Here is a 15,895-nt window from a genome sequence, read left to right on the forward strand (position 1 = left end):
ATAGACCCAACCTGATTTTCTCTCAAAATTGGGAGCCATCTCCCCACAAAGCCATGAAAAGACAATTTTGGCTTTACTATAAATTACTGCAAATTCGGAACCTGCTTGGAATGCCTGCCCATGCCTTGAACTCACCCATGCCTGGCTCTCTGACCAGATAGCAGCCCTCTCTGAAACTTTATTGACACCTCATAAATATTGGCCTTCCCTGGCCAGACAATGACCCTCTCTGAGGCTCTAATGGTCCTCATAAATTCTGATGTTGGGGCCAGCAAAAAATGTAAACTACCATTAGTGTGATGCTTGTCAGAGTTCTGTTATCTGTAACCCCCCTTTGTGTAACTTTCTGGGCTATAAAGCTGGGCTGCTGTCTTGTTCCCGCGGTTTTGGGAGGAAGAGGCAGCCCGGCCGGTCGAAATAATAAGCTTGCTTTAATTTGATTTTAATTGGAGTCAGTGGTCTTTTCTTGCATCCTGGTCTAACAAGACCAGACACAGGTACATCCGTGGGGTGGGCTGTTACAGCACTGGTATGGTGTGCTTCTCTACTGTGCACTGAAGACCTATCAGACATCACAGAGGGCACAGCTAAGAGGCTCCTCCTGTACCACTCACCCAAACATGCCTGTTTTCATTTGCTTGATTATCTAGGTTCTGTACTTACAAATAAAACTCTAGTTTCCTTTTGTTTCTTGAAATTTTATTCTCATTTGGACCAGGGACCTATCATCAGATACAGAATTTTTCAAAAACAATTTACTGTTAGTCAACTTTTTGTCACTGTGAAAAGTACCTGGGAAAACCAGCTTAAAGGAGCAAAGATCCCCTCATGGTTCTGTTGTAGGGACAAATGAGGCAAGGCACCGAAGATAGCAGGAAACAGTTTTATTTGGCTGCAGCCAGGTTCAGAGGGTACAGGCTTTGCTGTAATCAATCAATCCCCTGAACCCTGAGTTCAGGGAGTTTCAGTGTTTTATACCCAGCATGTAAGGGGAGGGGCTCAGAAGCTCACTTAAAAGCAGCTTTTTCTTTCACTGTTCTAGGCAAGTTAACTCTTCAAGGACAACACCTGAGAAGGGGAGAGCTTCTTTTCCCCTTTCTTTCCTCCCCCTGCCAGCTGTTACCATGGAGCCCATTTGTAACTTATCTTAAAAATGTAGACATCTCTGTGAAGCCCAGCTCAAGGCCAGAGGTCTTGTTTGCACATTTCTTCAAAATACTATACTGAATACGTTTGTGAAAACTAGTAAGGGGGTGTCCAGCACCTGGAGTGCTGCTATCTTCTCGGCCAGTGGCCAAGTAAACAGGGTAACACGAAAATAGGAAGTTTATCTACAATGGACTCTTTTGCTGACAGTCCTAAAATTAGCCATGGTGAAGAGGGCTTTTCTGTGGAGAAAGGGGGTGCCACTTCAGTTCCAGAGCCTTCCGTGCATAGTCATTGGGCTCCGTTGTTTCTAGGACAGGGGCATCATGATGGGGAGCACATGGGAGAGGAAAGACACTTCCCTCATGGCAGCCTGGAGCAAGAGAAAGGGACCCAGGAACGAGAAACGCCCCTCAAGGGTGGGCACCACATGACATTCTTCCTCCAATAGGTCCCATGTCCTGCCCATATCCTAAAGCGTCCATCACCTCTCAGTAACGCCAAATGCTAGGAATGAAATGTTCAGCACATCAGCCAGTGGGGAAGATTCAAGGGTCAAAACACAACAGTAATCTTGAGGACTTGTGTATTTAGTGAAAGTATAAAATATAAATATTATTTTTTAAGATTCATATAAAGATATGGATACATATTGATAGCAGCAGTGAAGTGGAGGCAAGTTAGTCTGGATGCCTCCAAAGATGACTTTCTTTCTGTAAAGCTGCCCAATCCCAGTTCCTGGTACATAGAAGTGATAAATAGACATGTGTAAAATAACTCTGTGCACAAAGAAATGAATAAGCCATGTTACATCTAATGTAAATTTACATTGTGTGTTAGCCAGAAGGTACAAGGTAGAGAAGACCTCATGGGCAGAGGGCACACCTGTGTGATGGCAGAAGCCCAGGAGCAGCCCCCCTGTTAGGTCACGCCAGGACAGCCCCCCCCCACCCCACCCCCCCCAGCCGTATGCTAGGGGACCACAATAGCACAATTACTGAAAATCCAAGATTTTTAAAAAGTAGGAGTGGATGTAGCAGCAATGTAGTAATTTATGGATCTTACAGAAATCACGACCAGATTGTGAGGCATTAGGGAGAGAATTCTACAAAAATATATCCAGGAGGCTTATGACAACAGTTCTAGAGCAGAATTTTAAATATATAAAAAATAAAGAAAGGAATTGGGCACATTTTTATAATATAAGGGGAAGTGTCAGGTGAGTGATGAGCTAATGATGATGTGAAATCCTGCTGAAAATGAGGCCAGAGGGGATACATCAATGAGGGGGACAGGGAGGTGGCTAGGAGGAAGGACACTATTTATTCCACTCAACCATAAGATAGAAGGATCAGGAAATTGTTGATTGTGTCTGGGAGGAAATGAGGTCACTTAATGAGAGGTTATGTGGTGACATCAAGAAAGGCATTAATGAGCAGAGTTTCACATGGCGAATTGTGAGAAGGAATGTGGATAGGGAAATAGAGAATGCTTATCAGAAATAACTGACAACTCTGATGTCGCTGGAATGGATGGTGTTCCGTATCCCTATGTGCCTTGAATTCTCCATCAGTACCTGACAATCTGCTTGTAGGAAAAGGCAAGCCCACAGCTCACCCAGGGTTAAGGATTTGCCTTCAGTTCTGAAGAAAGAGCAAAACACCTGCTAGTTTTCACAAGGCCCTGTTTGAGGTCACAGGTGGAGATTTCTAAGCTTGGTGGAGATGAAAACGTAGACTGCACGTGGTGCTAGATAAGAAAGAAATCTAAGAGTCTGGGAATCGGGATTCTCTTAGCTGACATTTAATTGGAGCAATTTCTAGAGGGGGAGCACCAGGGTGAGTAAAGCCCAGTAAAGTCGGTGTGACCAGAATGCAAAGCGTCTAGGCCTTCTGCACTTCAGGTCTCCTGCCCACAGCTCTTGCCTGGGATTCCCTGGTGACCGCACTGGCTGCAGGGGAGCATCCAAGGAGTGGAGCGGAGAGTACCCTGGAAGACAATGAACAGCACCCGCCTTCAAGTCTCCGTGGCTTATCTTTATTTATTTATTTTTACTAGCATTCTACTCAACTCCCAGAGCCTAATTTTTTCCAATTCTTTTCTGTTACAGTAAATGAGCATTGAGGGCTTGCAGATATGCCTGGCTGACATTCCTTCACACATATCCTCATTCTGGTTTATCTCTCCTAATCCTGCCAGAGGAATATTCCTAAAATTCCTCTCAGTACATCACTCCCTCCTTTAAAATCCCTCAATGACCTCTTATGTTTGCATCACAAGACACATTTCGAAGTGTGGTCAGCTTGGAAACCTTCATGACATTTTCCTTTTTTCTTCTCCTAAAATGCCATATCCATGATGCTTAGGTACAAATCCTTCATGTCCACCAAATTCCTTCATCACGTAAGCCCTCCCTCTAGGGAACAAGCATCTCTTTGTAAATATAGTTAAATTCCCAATGTTTCTCACTTGGAAGGCACTCGGTACACAGGAGCCAGGGAGGGTGTGCTGGAGCATGCCTGTCTATCTCCACTCCAGTTACTCAGAGTTCCAGAACACCCTCCCGTGAGCCACAGCTTCCTGAAGGGCATTCCTCCTGTAGAGGTCAACTTGCAAACTGCCTTGGGAGGCCTCTGTCACCCCTCAGTTACTGGTTACCCACTATTTTCTATTTTGGGGTCACTAGCAGGCCTGTGTTTTTTTTTTTTTTTTTTGTGTGTGTGTGTGTGTGTGTTGGTTGCTGGGGATTGAACCCAGGGCCTTGTGCATGTGATGTGAGGCAAGCATTCTATCAACTGAGCTATATCCCCAGCCCTCAGGCCTGGTCATCTGGTCATCAGCATTAGGTTCAAGGTTCCATTTAAGGGCCAATATCCTTCTAATTGTTTTATGACATTTACAATCCCTATGTTGTTATTTGGATATGGTTTAAGGTTCTGTAGAGATTCCATAAATAACATGAGCACTGAGACTTTAAACCTCTCACAACTCTCAAAAGCATTCTTCAGCATCAGTTTCAATTACTCATCTACTTAAAGAAATAAGGGGATGCTAATACTGGAACAATTTGCTTCATTGTAGTGACATTCTGACTGTGGCGAAAACCCACCCAGTTCTTTTCTATAATAAGCTATTGGTGCCTTAATCAGAGTGTGTTTGCCTTTCAAAGTGAAACAACAGAAACCAGAAATCCTAATTCCATTCATTTCAGCAAGTCTTTGTGAAATTTCCACCTTGAGCTTTAGCTTTTTATAACACATTTGCTGCTGTGATTCAAAGATTACTTTGCAAAAACCAATCCCTGCCGACATGAACCACCACAGGCCATGGGGAGCTGATGCTGGTGTGTACTGTTATTTTTTTCAGGGGAGTTGATCTCATTTGAGTGAACCCTCTCTGTCTCTACAAGATTTTTCTGAGGCACCTGGAAATAGAGTGGGAGGAAATAGCAGGGAAACTACATTTCCTCATAGAGGTTTTCAGTGGAATTTGCCCGGGGCCACCTGTGTCCTCAGGAGTGCTGACAACATTCCTGGCAATGATTAATGGTAAGGGTAGTGTGGGTGCACACACCCCAGGTGGCCATGCTCAGCTATGAGGAAGTTGATCTGCAGGTTCTGCCAAACAGGTGCATTGACCTGGGCATCAACAAACATTCCCAAGGGCAAAGTCTACACAGAAACACTTTGAACTGGAGTGGAATAAGAGCCATGGTAAGTCTGTGTGGGGAAGGTGCATGCGGCCTTTGACTCTTTACCTCCCAGGCAAATGGACTATGAGGTCATAACCTGACTCACAATCTCTGGTGTAGCTTCCATGTGGAGACTGGTTTCTTTCCAATATTCTTATCTGTAAAATGTTGCTGATAACATAGGTCGAATACATTTATTTTGAGAATAAATAACTAAATGATGACAGAGTGAGATCCTTCAGCTACCTCTCCCCATAGACCACTAAGATGAACAGTTTTCATGCACCCAACTATTAGTACAAGAGCTTAGAAAATCAGGCAAGAGACCATAATGCCTGATTTTAGTAGAGCACAATGAAAAAATGCATTGCAAGTGGTGTCAATGAGCCCCCTGCCCCAGCTCCATAACCCCAGGGCACAGAGGCTTCTCATCTGGGGGAGAACAATGGAATTCTGTCCACACCTTAGACTCAATACTCAGTACCAGGCCCATGCAGTGAAACCCAGTAAAAGGTAAGGACCAAAGAACCCCTAGTGCCAGGCCAATCATTCAGAACCAGTCACCACCAACAACAACAACAACATCAACAACGAAACTGCATATTAACACAGGTTTCCATAAAGCAAGAATGCATAAGAGTCATAGACATTTAGGCACCCCATAATACAGACCACCAAAATATATAAAACAAAGAAGACCAAAACGATGGAAGGAACAAAAGGTTCTACAATAATAGCTGCAGACTTCAGCATCTCATCTCAATAATGGACAGGATAGCTTCACAGCAGAAAAGTTGAGAAGCAGTGGACTTGGGCAGCACAGGAAATGAACGAGTTATGACACAATTTCCATTCTTTTCAAGTGTGCTTGGGATAATTCCTGGGACAGAGTGTATGTTAGACCACAAATTGAGTGTCCACTGATTTTAAAAGATATTAAATATACAAAGTATCTTCTACTAATACAACCTGATAAAGTTAGAAATCGATGATAAGTGGGGAGCAATGGTGGGTGTAGTCCCAGCATCACATGAGGCTCTGGCAAGAGGATCACGAGTTCAAAGCCAGCCTCAGCAGCTTAGTCTGACCCTAAGCAACTTAGTGAGACCCTGTTTCAAAGTAAAACATAAAAAAAGGGCTGAGGATGTGGCTCAGTGGTTAAGCACCCCTGGGTTCTATTCCTGGTAAGAGGAAAATCCACAAAATTTTCAAAATTAACAGGTCTTTCTGTAGAGGGGTGGTAAAGTTTCCAACTATAATTGTGGGGGTATCGACTTTTCCTTGCACTCTGTCAGCTTTTTCTGTGTCTTGGAGAGCGGAGCCTCTGGTCACTATGCATGGCTCTTCTGGTCCCTTCCATCTTGCCTCACTTTGAGGTCTGCTATGTCTGAAACCAACATAGGTGTTGATGCTTCTGATTGGTGTCAGCATCATGAGTCTTTCTCCACCCTTTGATTTGAGCTGCATGAGATTTACATTGTAAATGGACTTCTTCCCAACATACACTTAGATCTTGCTTTCTGATCCATTCTGACAATTTTTGTGTGGATCTTTTCTTTCTTTCTTTCTTTCTTTTTTTCTTTTTTTTGTGTGTGTATGTTTATTTTGTTGTTTTAGAGTTTTCTGTTGTCTGTCTTTCTTGCCACCATTTGGATAGCCTCTTTCTGGGCTGTATTTTTTTCTTTTATTTTATTAGCCATGCATTATAGTTACACTTAACATTAAGATTTATTTTGACATAAATATTCAAGCATGGAATATAATTTGCCCCAACTCAGTCCCCAGTACTTCCTTTTCCCTCCCCTCCTCCCTTTCCTATTCCCTTCCTCTACTCCCTTGGTCTTCCTTTTACTTACTTCTGTGTTTTATATGAAGGTGAATGCACTGTGGTGTATATTTTTTTAGGACAGTTTGTTGGATTTCATGGCCCTGTTCCTCCCTTTTCCCATCGGCCCCTCCACCTCAGTCCCCTTCCTCTACTTACTGATCTCTTCTATTTTCATGGGACACCCCTTTCAACCCCTTACTTTTCTCTGGCTTCCATGAATGAGGGACAACATCTGACCCTTGACTTTCCAAGTCTCCCTTATTTTACGTAGGTTGATGTCTCCAGTTCCATGTACCAGCAAATACCATGGTTTCATTCTTCTTCACGGCTGAGTAGAACTCCAGTGTGTATATAAATGACATTTCTTTATCTATTCATCTGTTGATGGTCATCTGGGCATTTTTGTCTCTTGATGTAATCAGAACATTGATGTTTGAGGTGACTGTGGGCATAGTTGGCAATGTCTACAGTAGTTAGCAGTGTCTCTATTTCTTGCTCTTGCTCTTTGCTTCTATTTTCGACTTTACTGTTTTTCTTGTTTTTGTGATTGGAATTCAGTATCTTACAATTTTGTTTTTTCTTGCCTTTGGCATGGGGGACCCAAAGCCCACAAAGTGTGTCCAGAAGTTTCCCAACTAAGTCTAGCCTCCAGATCCCACCTCTGACCTGTTGATTTCTGCCTCTGACTCTGTGTGCCCTGTGCTGTCCCAAAAAAGACTTCTGCGCTGGGTGAGCCTGCAGCCCTCTCCCTCCCACAGGGTCACTGCTGCAGAGGAGTCTGCCCAGGATGAACCACATCTTGAGCCTTACGCATCTGCCATTCAGATGACATTTAAAGGAGATTTTGGACTTGAAGTTGGTGCTGGGACACGTTGACCTTGGGAGACCATTGGAAAGAGATGAGGTATTTTGCATATGAGAAGGATGTCCGTTTTGGGGCCCAGGGGTGGAATACTATGGTTTGGACAGTTTCATCCCCATGAGCACACATGTTAGAATTTAATACACACTGTGTCCATTTCAAGGGTGGGGCTTTGGTGAGTGACTGGCAATGGGATAAACAGGACCTTGGGCCCCCTCCTTCTAAGCGACCTTTGCCCCCTCTTTAGATATGAGCACACAGTGTTCTTACAGTCTGGAAGACACAGACACAAGGCACCAACAGAGAGCAGAGACCAGGCCCTTACCAGATACCCAGCCTGTGGGCTCCTTGGACTTCCTGCCTCCTGAACTGTGAGAAATACACTTATATGTCTAAATAAATCATCCAGTCTGAGCCATGTTACTAGGGTGGTGTGAGTGGGTGAAGACAGAGGCTGTCCAGCGGGTCCTTTAGCCATGTCCCTGTCATACCCTGCCAGCTTGATTTTTGGGAGCAGAAAGAGGGCAGGCTCATGTTAAGCTTGACCTCTCTCTCCCAGAAGCTTCCTCTCCTCCAAAGACTCCTGTTTCCTCTAGTGGAGAAATACATTTAGAAATCCAGACCTGGTGACCAAGAGCAAGCACTGCATCCAGCTGTCTGTGCTTCCAGACCTTCCATTCCGACGATAGGCCCATGCACTGTCACACGCACACACACACACACACACATACACACACACACGAGCGTGTGTTTATACTTAGGCCCACTGGTCTGTAGTTTATATTTGAATTTTGGTTCTTTCTGGGGGAGCAATATGTGATCCATGCCCTCTCCCAGCGCTAGGCAGGGGGGTGAGCCGCCCCTCGGTCAGCCCAGGGCCAGGCAGGCGAGCCCTCCACACCCCACGGTGCTTTCTGCTGCTGAGCAGGGGGGCTCAGAGGGCTGTGCATCCAGAGCACCTTGCACTTACCATGTGTTAGTCTGTGACGGCTGTTGGGACAAAATCCCAGTGCAAGGCGGGAGCACTGTGTGTGTGCATGTGTGGCCTTTACACCCTGCCTCGCTCTCCTCGCAGAGCTGTGGGTTGTGGGCAGCGCAGCCCCTTCCTGCTGTGTACACGGGCAGCCGCTCTTTCTCACTGTGAGAAGCCTGAGTCTCTCCTTGTTCCTATCATCTATTCACTCATAGTTTAAAGACTAGAATGCATGAAACGCATTTCAGAATGCTCGCCTCAACAGGGCAATGAGCACATCTACTAAGGGGAGCTCCTAGATCTGCTGTGAGCTCATACCATTCACATACGATGGACATGAATCTGGTATTATTTGATCAATGCTGCATCACCAAACTTCAGAGACCACCCCCACTTTCTGCCAACTTTCTGTGGCTCAGGGTTGAGGAGTATGGCTGGGGACTGGCTGAGTCTCATAGGGTTGTTTGGAGTGGAATATCCACTTTAGAGGGTCACATCCCCATGCCCAGCAGGAGGCCTCTGCTCCTGTCCTCCTAGTCCTCTGCGCAGGACCACCTACAGGTCCTCACAAAGCCAGGACGAGGTCGGGGACAGGCCTTGGATGCTGTGTACTTCTTCTCTCCTGCAATCTCTAAGCCACAGCCTGTCATCCAGCAGGGGACATCCATGCAAGGGAATGATGCAGAAGGAAGGCAGAAGCCTGGGAGCTACCCTGGAGGAAGGCAGCCAGGCTGCAGGAGCTGGTGAAAGAGGTGCAAAGAGTGATTTCATCCCACCAATAGGTCCTCAAGACCTCCCCCAGAGACAACTGAACATTTCCCTACTTCAGGGTGTCCACTTAGCAACCCCCCTCAACAGTAGGCGGTCACCTGATTTCTTTTTTTTTTAAGCTTTTAAAAAATATTTTATTAGTTTTTGATGGACATTTATTTACTTATATGTGGTGCTGAGAATCAAAGTCAGTGCCTTGCACATCACCTGATTTCTTTACCACAGACCTGCTTTTCCTCCTCAAGAATTTACAGAGAGGTCAACAGTATGCACTCTTTAGTGTCCACTTTCTTTTGCTGAGCACATGTTGGACCCTCATTCATATTTTCGTGTCAATGGTTCTTTTTAGCTGTCCAACACCATCCACTATATAAACACACATGGTCTATGTATGCATTTTTCTCCTTGAAGTTGTGTTCTCATAAACCACACTTAGGTTGATTTCCGTTTTTCATTATTCTTTATAAAGTTCCTATAAACACTCATGTGCAAGACACTAGACACCTGTACACTCAGTCCTGTAGAGGATGTCTCTCAGAGTGACACTGCTGATCACAGTTGTAAAGAAATGGCATTTTCCCAAAGCCACTGTACCAGCGATGTGAGTTTAGTTTCCTTTACAGCCTCATGTTCTTTACCTTTAATCAGCCAGACTGTGCAGTGCTGTGTATGTGCGGTGACACATGCTTCACAGCATGGACCAGGCAGAGGGGCATCGGCTGCATTTGGGACACACAGTTCAGAGCCATGTGACAGAGGATCTGAGGGGATACCACCAACAGAACCACAGGCAGCCTGCAAATGGGGAGACCACCTACAGCAGTGCAGGGGAGACCACATACAGCACCACAGGCCACCCGCAAACAGGGAGACCACCTACAACAGCTCAGGCCACCTGCAAATGGGGAGACCACCTACAGCCCCACAGGGGAGACAACCTACAGCTCCACAGGGGAGACCACCTACAGCCCCACAGGGGAGACCACCTACAGCACCGCAGGCCACCTGCAAAGGGTTAGTCTGTTGTTGACAGTACTCGGTTTTACTTGGTAATATTAAATGTGATGTCATGTTCAAGATACTGATTCTGGTGTGGTGATGGCAATCAAAGTCATTAGCATGTGGTGTTGAAAAGTCCACAGCTTATCCTCAGTGACAGAGAAACACCTTCCAGTCTGTGTGTTGTGTGATGAGAAGTGCACAGCACTGATTCTGCTAAGGAATCTGCCAACTATTTTCAGAACTTCAAACTCAAATCCAGGAAGAAGTGGAGAACTTGTTATTTATTAAAGCCCAAAGAAATCACAGGAAAGGGGCTCAGGAGGGCCTGGGGACCAAGAGGATCAATGAAGATTGCCCCTAGTCTCCCACAAAGCTGAGAGTGAGCATGCAGGACACCGCCAGCACCCTGCTCTTCAGAGTCCAGGAGGGGCATGCCTGTGCACCACCGTGGTCCCTGTGGCTGGCCGCTGTGGCCTGGTGCAGTTGTGCTGTGGGGACCTGCAGGTAACCGCTCACACCTTCAGGATGCTAAGGCCATTTGTCTTTTCGGCACTGACAGTCCCAGGGTAGAAATAAGGCCTCAGTGGCTCGCTTTTGAAGTTGCTCTTGAAGGTGAAGAGAATGACAAACTCGGTGACATTGTAGAAAGAGATCAACCCTTTTTCATACTCCAGAAAAACCCCCAGCCGTGAGAGGGGTTCTCGGGTAACCACTGTGCGGGGTGTGGCAAAAGCTGAGCACTCGCCGTTCTGCAGGCGAAGAATCCAGAAGCCAGTTTCAGGACAGGCCTTGGTATACTGGCCCTTCCGCCTGACGGACTCCAAGCACAGCCCGACGGCCCACATGCTTTTGCCTGCCACTCCCACCTCCCAGTAGTGATCTCCGCCAGAGAAGCGGTTCCGACCCAGCACGCCCACCAGTGTGTCAAATCGCTCAGGGTTGTCGGGAACGTCCTGCCTCTCGGGCACATATGTCACACATTTCCCATCATCTGTCACGGCCAGGTAAGGGTGAGCGGTGGCTGCATCCAGTGTTATGTCTGCTGTAGGGGAAGAAAGTGTACCCATTAACTGTCAGGCAACTCAGAGAGCAGTGTGCCTGTGTGAAAGGGCCAAGCGCATGGCCTCGGAGGGTCCTTTAGAGATCCAAAGAGACAACACAGACCCCAGCAGTACACACTTGCCCGTGGTGTCTTCCATCCCCAAATCTCCTCCTGGGAGATGACATCTCCAGAGACCCCAACCTGAAAGGGATTTGCAGGGTTACCCTCAGGTGCAAGGGCAGGGCTGAGACTGGACACTGCTCTCACCTTGGGACAGGTCTTAAGCAACCTCAGAGTGCCTCTGCCATGTCTGCCCCAGGACTATTATGCCTGGCAGGGGTGTAGGCAAAGCAAAGCAGGAGAATAGGGATGTTTCAGAGGGACAATGCCAGGAGAAAGCCCAAAGAGCAGGACACTGGCCCTTGCCTCTGGAAGAGAGATCATGCTCGGGATCTTGGCCTTTTTCTGGATAAGAGGGAGAGAAATCAGAGAGTGGAAAATGGAGAGAGCGTGTATTCACAACTATTCAGGGAAGTGTTACTGTAAAGGAAAGGAAATGTGACAGGAGGCACCAAGGTGTTGCGTCAGGAGAGATCGTGGGTGAATCACCTGCGTGTGTTTGTTTGCAGACAGGAGGAAATGGCACATGAGGATGTGGCAGAGGGGGTGTGGACGTGACAGGCGGAGGCTTTGAGAGCAGAGGGGACAGCGACCAAATCCCCACTGCATCAATCATCTCTGGCTCTGGAGGATCCGCGGTGGTGGTGTGGGTGGGATCAGGACAGTGAGGACTTTTTCTTGCCCAGATTTAGAAGCTGCGTTTCAGAATGAGGAGGTCCCACCACAGCTCTGCTGGGCACACCTGGTGCATTCGTTTAAGGCAGTTTCCTAAATTGATCTTTCCCAGACAGTAATTTGGTTACTTACCATCAAGTTCATATTTCCAGAATCAAGTTATTTGAGAGTTGAAATGTGTCTTATGGATTATTTGAGCAAAATCTTTTTATCTTCTGAGGTAATTCAGAGAGGTTAGATGGCAAGGCAAAAGTCATCCTGGCCACACATTTTTTCCCCCATCATATTTACCTGCAAATCTTTGAATCTTCTTTAGTTCTAAAATGAGATAGAGACATGCACAGTTAGTTGAGCCACTGGGCAGGGTGGGGGTACAGCAGGTCAGCAGTGAGGTCACTGGTCTTACTTACCAGCTTCCGCAAGGCGTTTTCTATGTGCTGCAAGAAATAACAGAGCAAGGTCAATGTCATGAGGGATGCCGGCTCGTTCTGAATTCAACCCACCAGAGAAACACAACTTACCGAGTTCTTTTTTGACTCTACCTAAAAAAGAAAGAGGTAAAAAAGTATGAATTTCTGAAATTCCCAGATGTTTAATCCTAGGTCATGGCTCTCTGGGTCTTGGAGGATGTTGGTGGACATCAGGTGAGAGCTCTGGAGTGTGAGGCCCAAAGACTGAAAGCCCACCATGTGCGGGGTCTCTGGCTGCACCCCACCTCACCACCTGCTCCTGAAGCCTACGTAGCGAGGCCTTCTCTTATCAGCCTTCAGTGACAGCTGCCTTGGTTCTGTTTCTAGTCATGGATCCCTGAGTTGATTCCAAAAGTTTCCTGCCCAACTAGCATGTTTTCCTGAGTCTCTGCATTAGATTGAGAGCGATTTCCTGTACTAGGGTCACTGGGATGAGGGTGACCATGTGTCCAGGTACAGGGAAACTGACCTGCAAGGTGCCAGCTGTAACTTCATGCCAGAGGCGGGTGCCCGGGGGAACAGAGGCGGCCTCTCCAGCACTTCTGCACAGGTTTTACTTCTTGATTAATTATAAATACGGGGTAGTATTGCTAAAGCAACAAGTGCTTATTTCATCAAAGAATTAGACAGAAAGTTAAGACAATCCCATGAGGTAGCCATCACCCTGACACAACCACGTTAAAATGTGTGGGTGTAAATGTATCCAGAGATTAATGAATTGCACTCCATGAGGGATCTCTTCACCATCTCTGTGGACACAACATCTGGTTGTGCAGCAGGAGGGAGACCCAGAGGCTCCTCTCCTGGCCTCCCTGGCCCTCACTTGGTTGCCTGGGGCCTCCTGGCCTGCCTGGTCCTGGGTCTCAGAGGCTGGCATCCCCTCCCAACACCTCACCTCCTGCCAGTCTCCCTCATCTCTGTGGAGGATACTCCTCTGGTCTTCTGATGTCCTCTCTTGCTTGTGACAGTGTATTATATACCCAAGAGTCTGCATTTTGATTTTTCTAAAAAGTTCCATTTTCTGTATTTTAGGTTTACAATGTGATGCTATGAAATACATATAGACAATTAAAGAGTTGCTGTGGTGAAGCAAATCAGCAGACATATCGCAGTCACTTGTGAGAGCAACAGCTGAAATCAAGCCGTTTGGTGAACATTGCTAGCAGTTTGATTTTACCAGCCGGAGCTCCCTCACTGCAGGCCACATCTCTAGACGTGTGGGCTCTGCTCAACTGCTTCTTTTTCCTTTTACAAACATCCCCCCCTCCTCTCTTCTCCCTGCTCCTCAAAACCTGTTTGGTTCTCTATCTGTGTAGTTGATGTCTCTGCTTTAGATTCCACATAGAAATGAGACCAGGCAGCACTTTCCTTCTGTCTACTCCATTCAGCCTAAAGTCCCCCGGTACTGCGGTCCACCTGGATCATGAGCATCAGATTCTCCTCTTTCAAGGCTGAATATTTCACTGTGCATATGTGCCAGCACACGGGGAATGGTCACATCCTCTGCTAATGGACACCCAAATAGTCACCATATCCTGGCTGTTTTGAATCATGGGATAGCCTTAGGAGGTGGTGATGTCACCTCCTTAGGGTACAGACACAGAGGAGGGACAGCATAGTCACACACTAGACCCCCTCTTACCTATTGGAATCTCCATGGTGTCTTCACAATGGCCAAACCAGCAGTGGGGGGAGCACCCTGTCTCCACACTCTCCCCAAAATTGTTATGTATTTTCCATGATCATCACCCCAATGGTGGAAATGGAATTCCTGTGATTTCAGCAGATTCAGTCTCTCTTTATTCAGAATTCTTCCTTTTGTTCACCATCCAGGGGAAAAATGTGAGGATTTCATGCCCTGAGTGCTGTCTACCTCTCCTGACTCATCCCTTCTACTACTTCTTTAGCAATATCTTTGCTTGATTTTTTTTATCCTTCTGTTTTTCAGTGCTGGGGATCAAAGCCAGGGCCTTGTGCATGTCAGGCAAGAGCTGTACCACGGAGCTACAACCCAGCTGTTCTGTGGTCCAACTACAGTTAAGCACTAAAGTTAAATGCTTTGCTTCTTTAGTGGTCAGGTTTCTTGTTTTGTGATAGCAGAAGATCTGGTTCTTTGCATTGTTGGCAAAATCCATTAAAATATTTTCCTTATTTAAACCAGATATTAATTCATTTCTGCTCAGATCAGTTGAGCAGACAGACTGGAAATGTAAATGGATGTGGAGTTGTTTCTGGACTGGGGGCCTGAGGCGTATGTTGCACCAGGGGGACATGGGGCTTAGGCACATGTGATGAACTTCATTTGACAGATACCTTCTCTTAGTAAAAAAGAGAAAAACCTGAACAGGACTTTGCAGCCAGAGTGAGGTGTGCTGGGAAAACATCCAGGCCAAGATCATTTAATCTTAATTTCTCCTCAAGTCCAAGATGAGAAACACTGTGTGTGAGCCCTCAGGAATGTCCTGTGCTCTTTGTAATGCAGAAGTGCCCTCAAGGGCTGGAGGACACGGGAAGCACAGCTCTGGGAAAGCTGAGCATGGCACAAGCCGGGTGGACAGCCTCCTCCCTCCATGGGGTGGTGGCCTGGTGGGCAGTATCTGCCATCCGTAGGGTGGGAACTGGTGGGCAGCCTCCTTCCTCAATGGGATGGGGACCTTGTGGGCAGCCTCTTCCCTCTTATGTCCATGGGGTGGGTACCTAGGGAGAGGCCAGCTCTCTGTTTGGGCAGGGCATCGACTGAAGGGAAAATGTCTTGCCCCAGGGGCTCTAGTGAAGGGATGCTGCGCCTCGAGCTACTCTTCCCTGAAACTGTGATGTCCCCAGAACTGTGAATCGGCCACTGAGGGCAGAAGCACAGTTCATCCGGGTTCATCAGATCAGCCAATTTCCTGGGTAAATGTGAGATTGTCACGTTCATGGCTTACCTGTGGAGGTACCTTCCTAAACACAATGAGCCAGTGAGACATAAAATGCCGAATAAGACTTACCACATTCTTCTTCTAATTTAGCTGAAAATAAAATAAGAAAAGAGAATTGGCAGACAATACTGATACTGTAACTTTAATATCAAATGATGCTTTTTATTAGTCTACATGATAAGTTAAGGCTTTGGTCATATGACATTTGTGGTAGCCAAATATAATATTTTATGACTATTTCAGGTTCTGGCTGGGTCGGTGTACCTAGAGCAGGAAGGTGGGAAGAGGCCACCAGGCTGATGGGGCCTTGTGGTCTCATGACAGTCTGAACGGGGCGGCTCTGCTCTTTTCACAGGAAACTCAGTAGGTTCATTTTGGTTCCCAGGGTCCAGATACT

General features: G+C 46.6%; 1 protein-coding gene across 1 annotated transcript; it reads right to left on the reverse strand.

Moving 5' to 3' along the window:
* Nucleotides 1-10,676: 10,676 nt before the first annotated feature.
* On the reverse strand, nucleotides 10,677-14,238 carry LOC114080604 (erythroid membrane-associated protein-like). The gene is made up of 5 exons (XM_071612783.1): nucleotides 14,223-14,238; nucleotides 12,632-12,652; nucleotides 12,521-12,547; nucleotides 12,402-12,428; nucleotides 10,677-11,315 (listed from the first exon to the last, which is right to left on the reverse strand). Exons 1-5 carry the CDS (start codon nucleotides 14,236-14,238, stop codon nucleotides 10,786-10,788), a joined length of 621 nt encoding a protein of 206 aa, XP_071468884.1. The 3' UTR covers nucleotides 10,677-10,785.
* Between the last annotated feature and the right edge of the window lie 1,657 nt (nucleotides 14,239-15,895).

This window comes from Marmota flaviventris, chromosome 5 (genome assembly GCF_047511675.1).
Source record: "Marmota flaviventris isolate mMarFla1 chromosome 5, mMarFla1.hap1, whole genome shotgun sequence".
Classification (NCBI taxonomy): domain Eukaryota; kingdom Metazoa; phylum Chordata; class Mammalia; order Rodentia; family Sciuridae; genus Marmota; species Marmota flaviventris.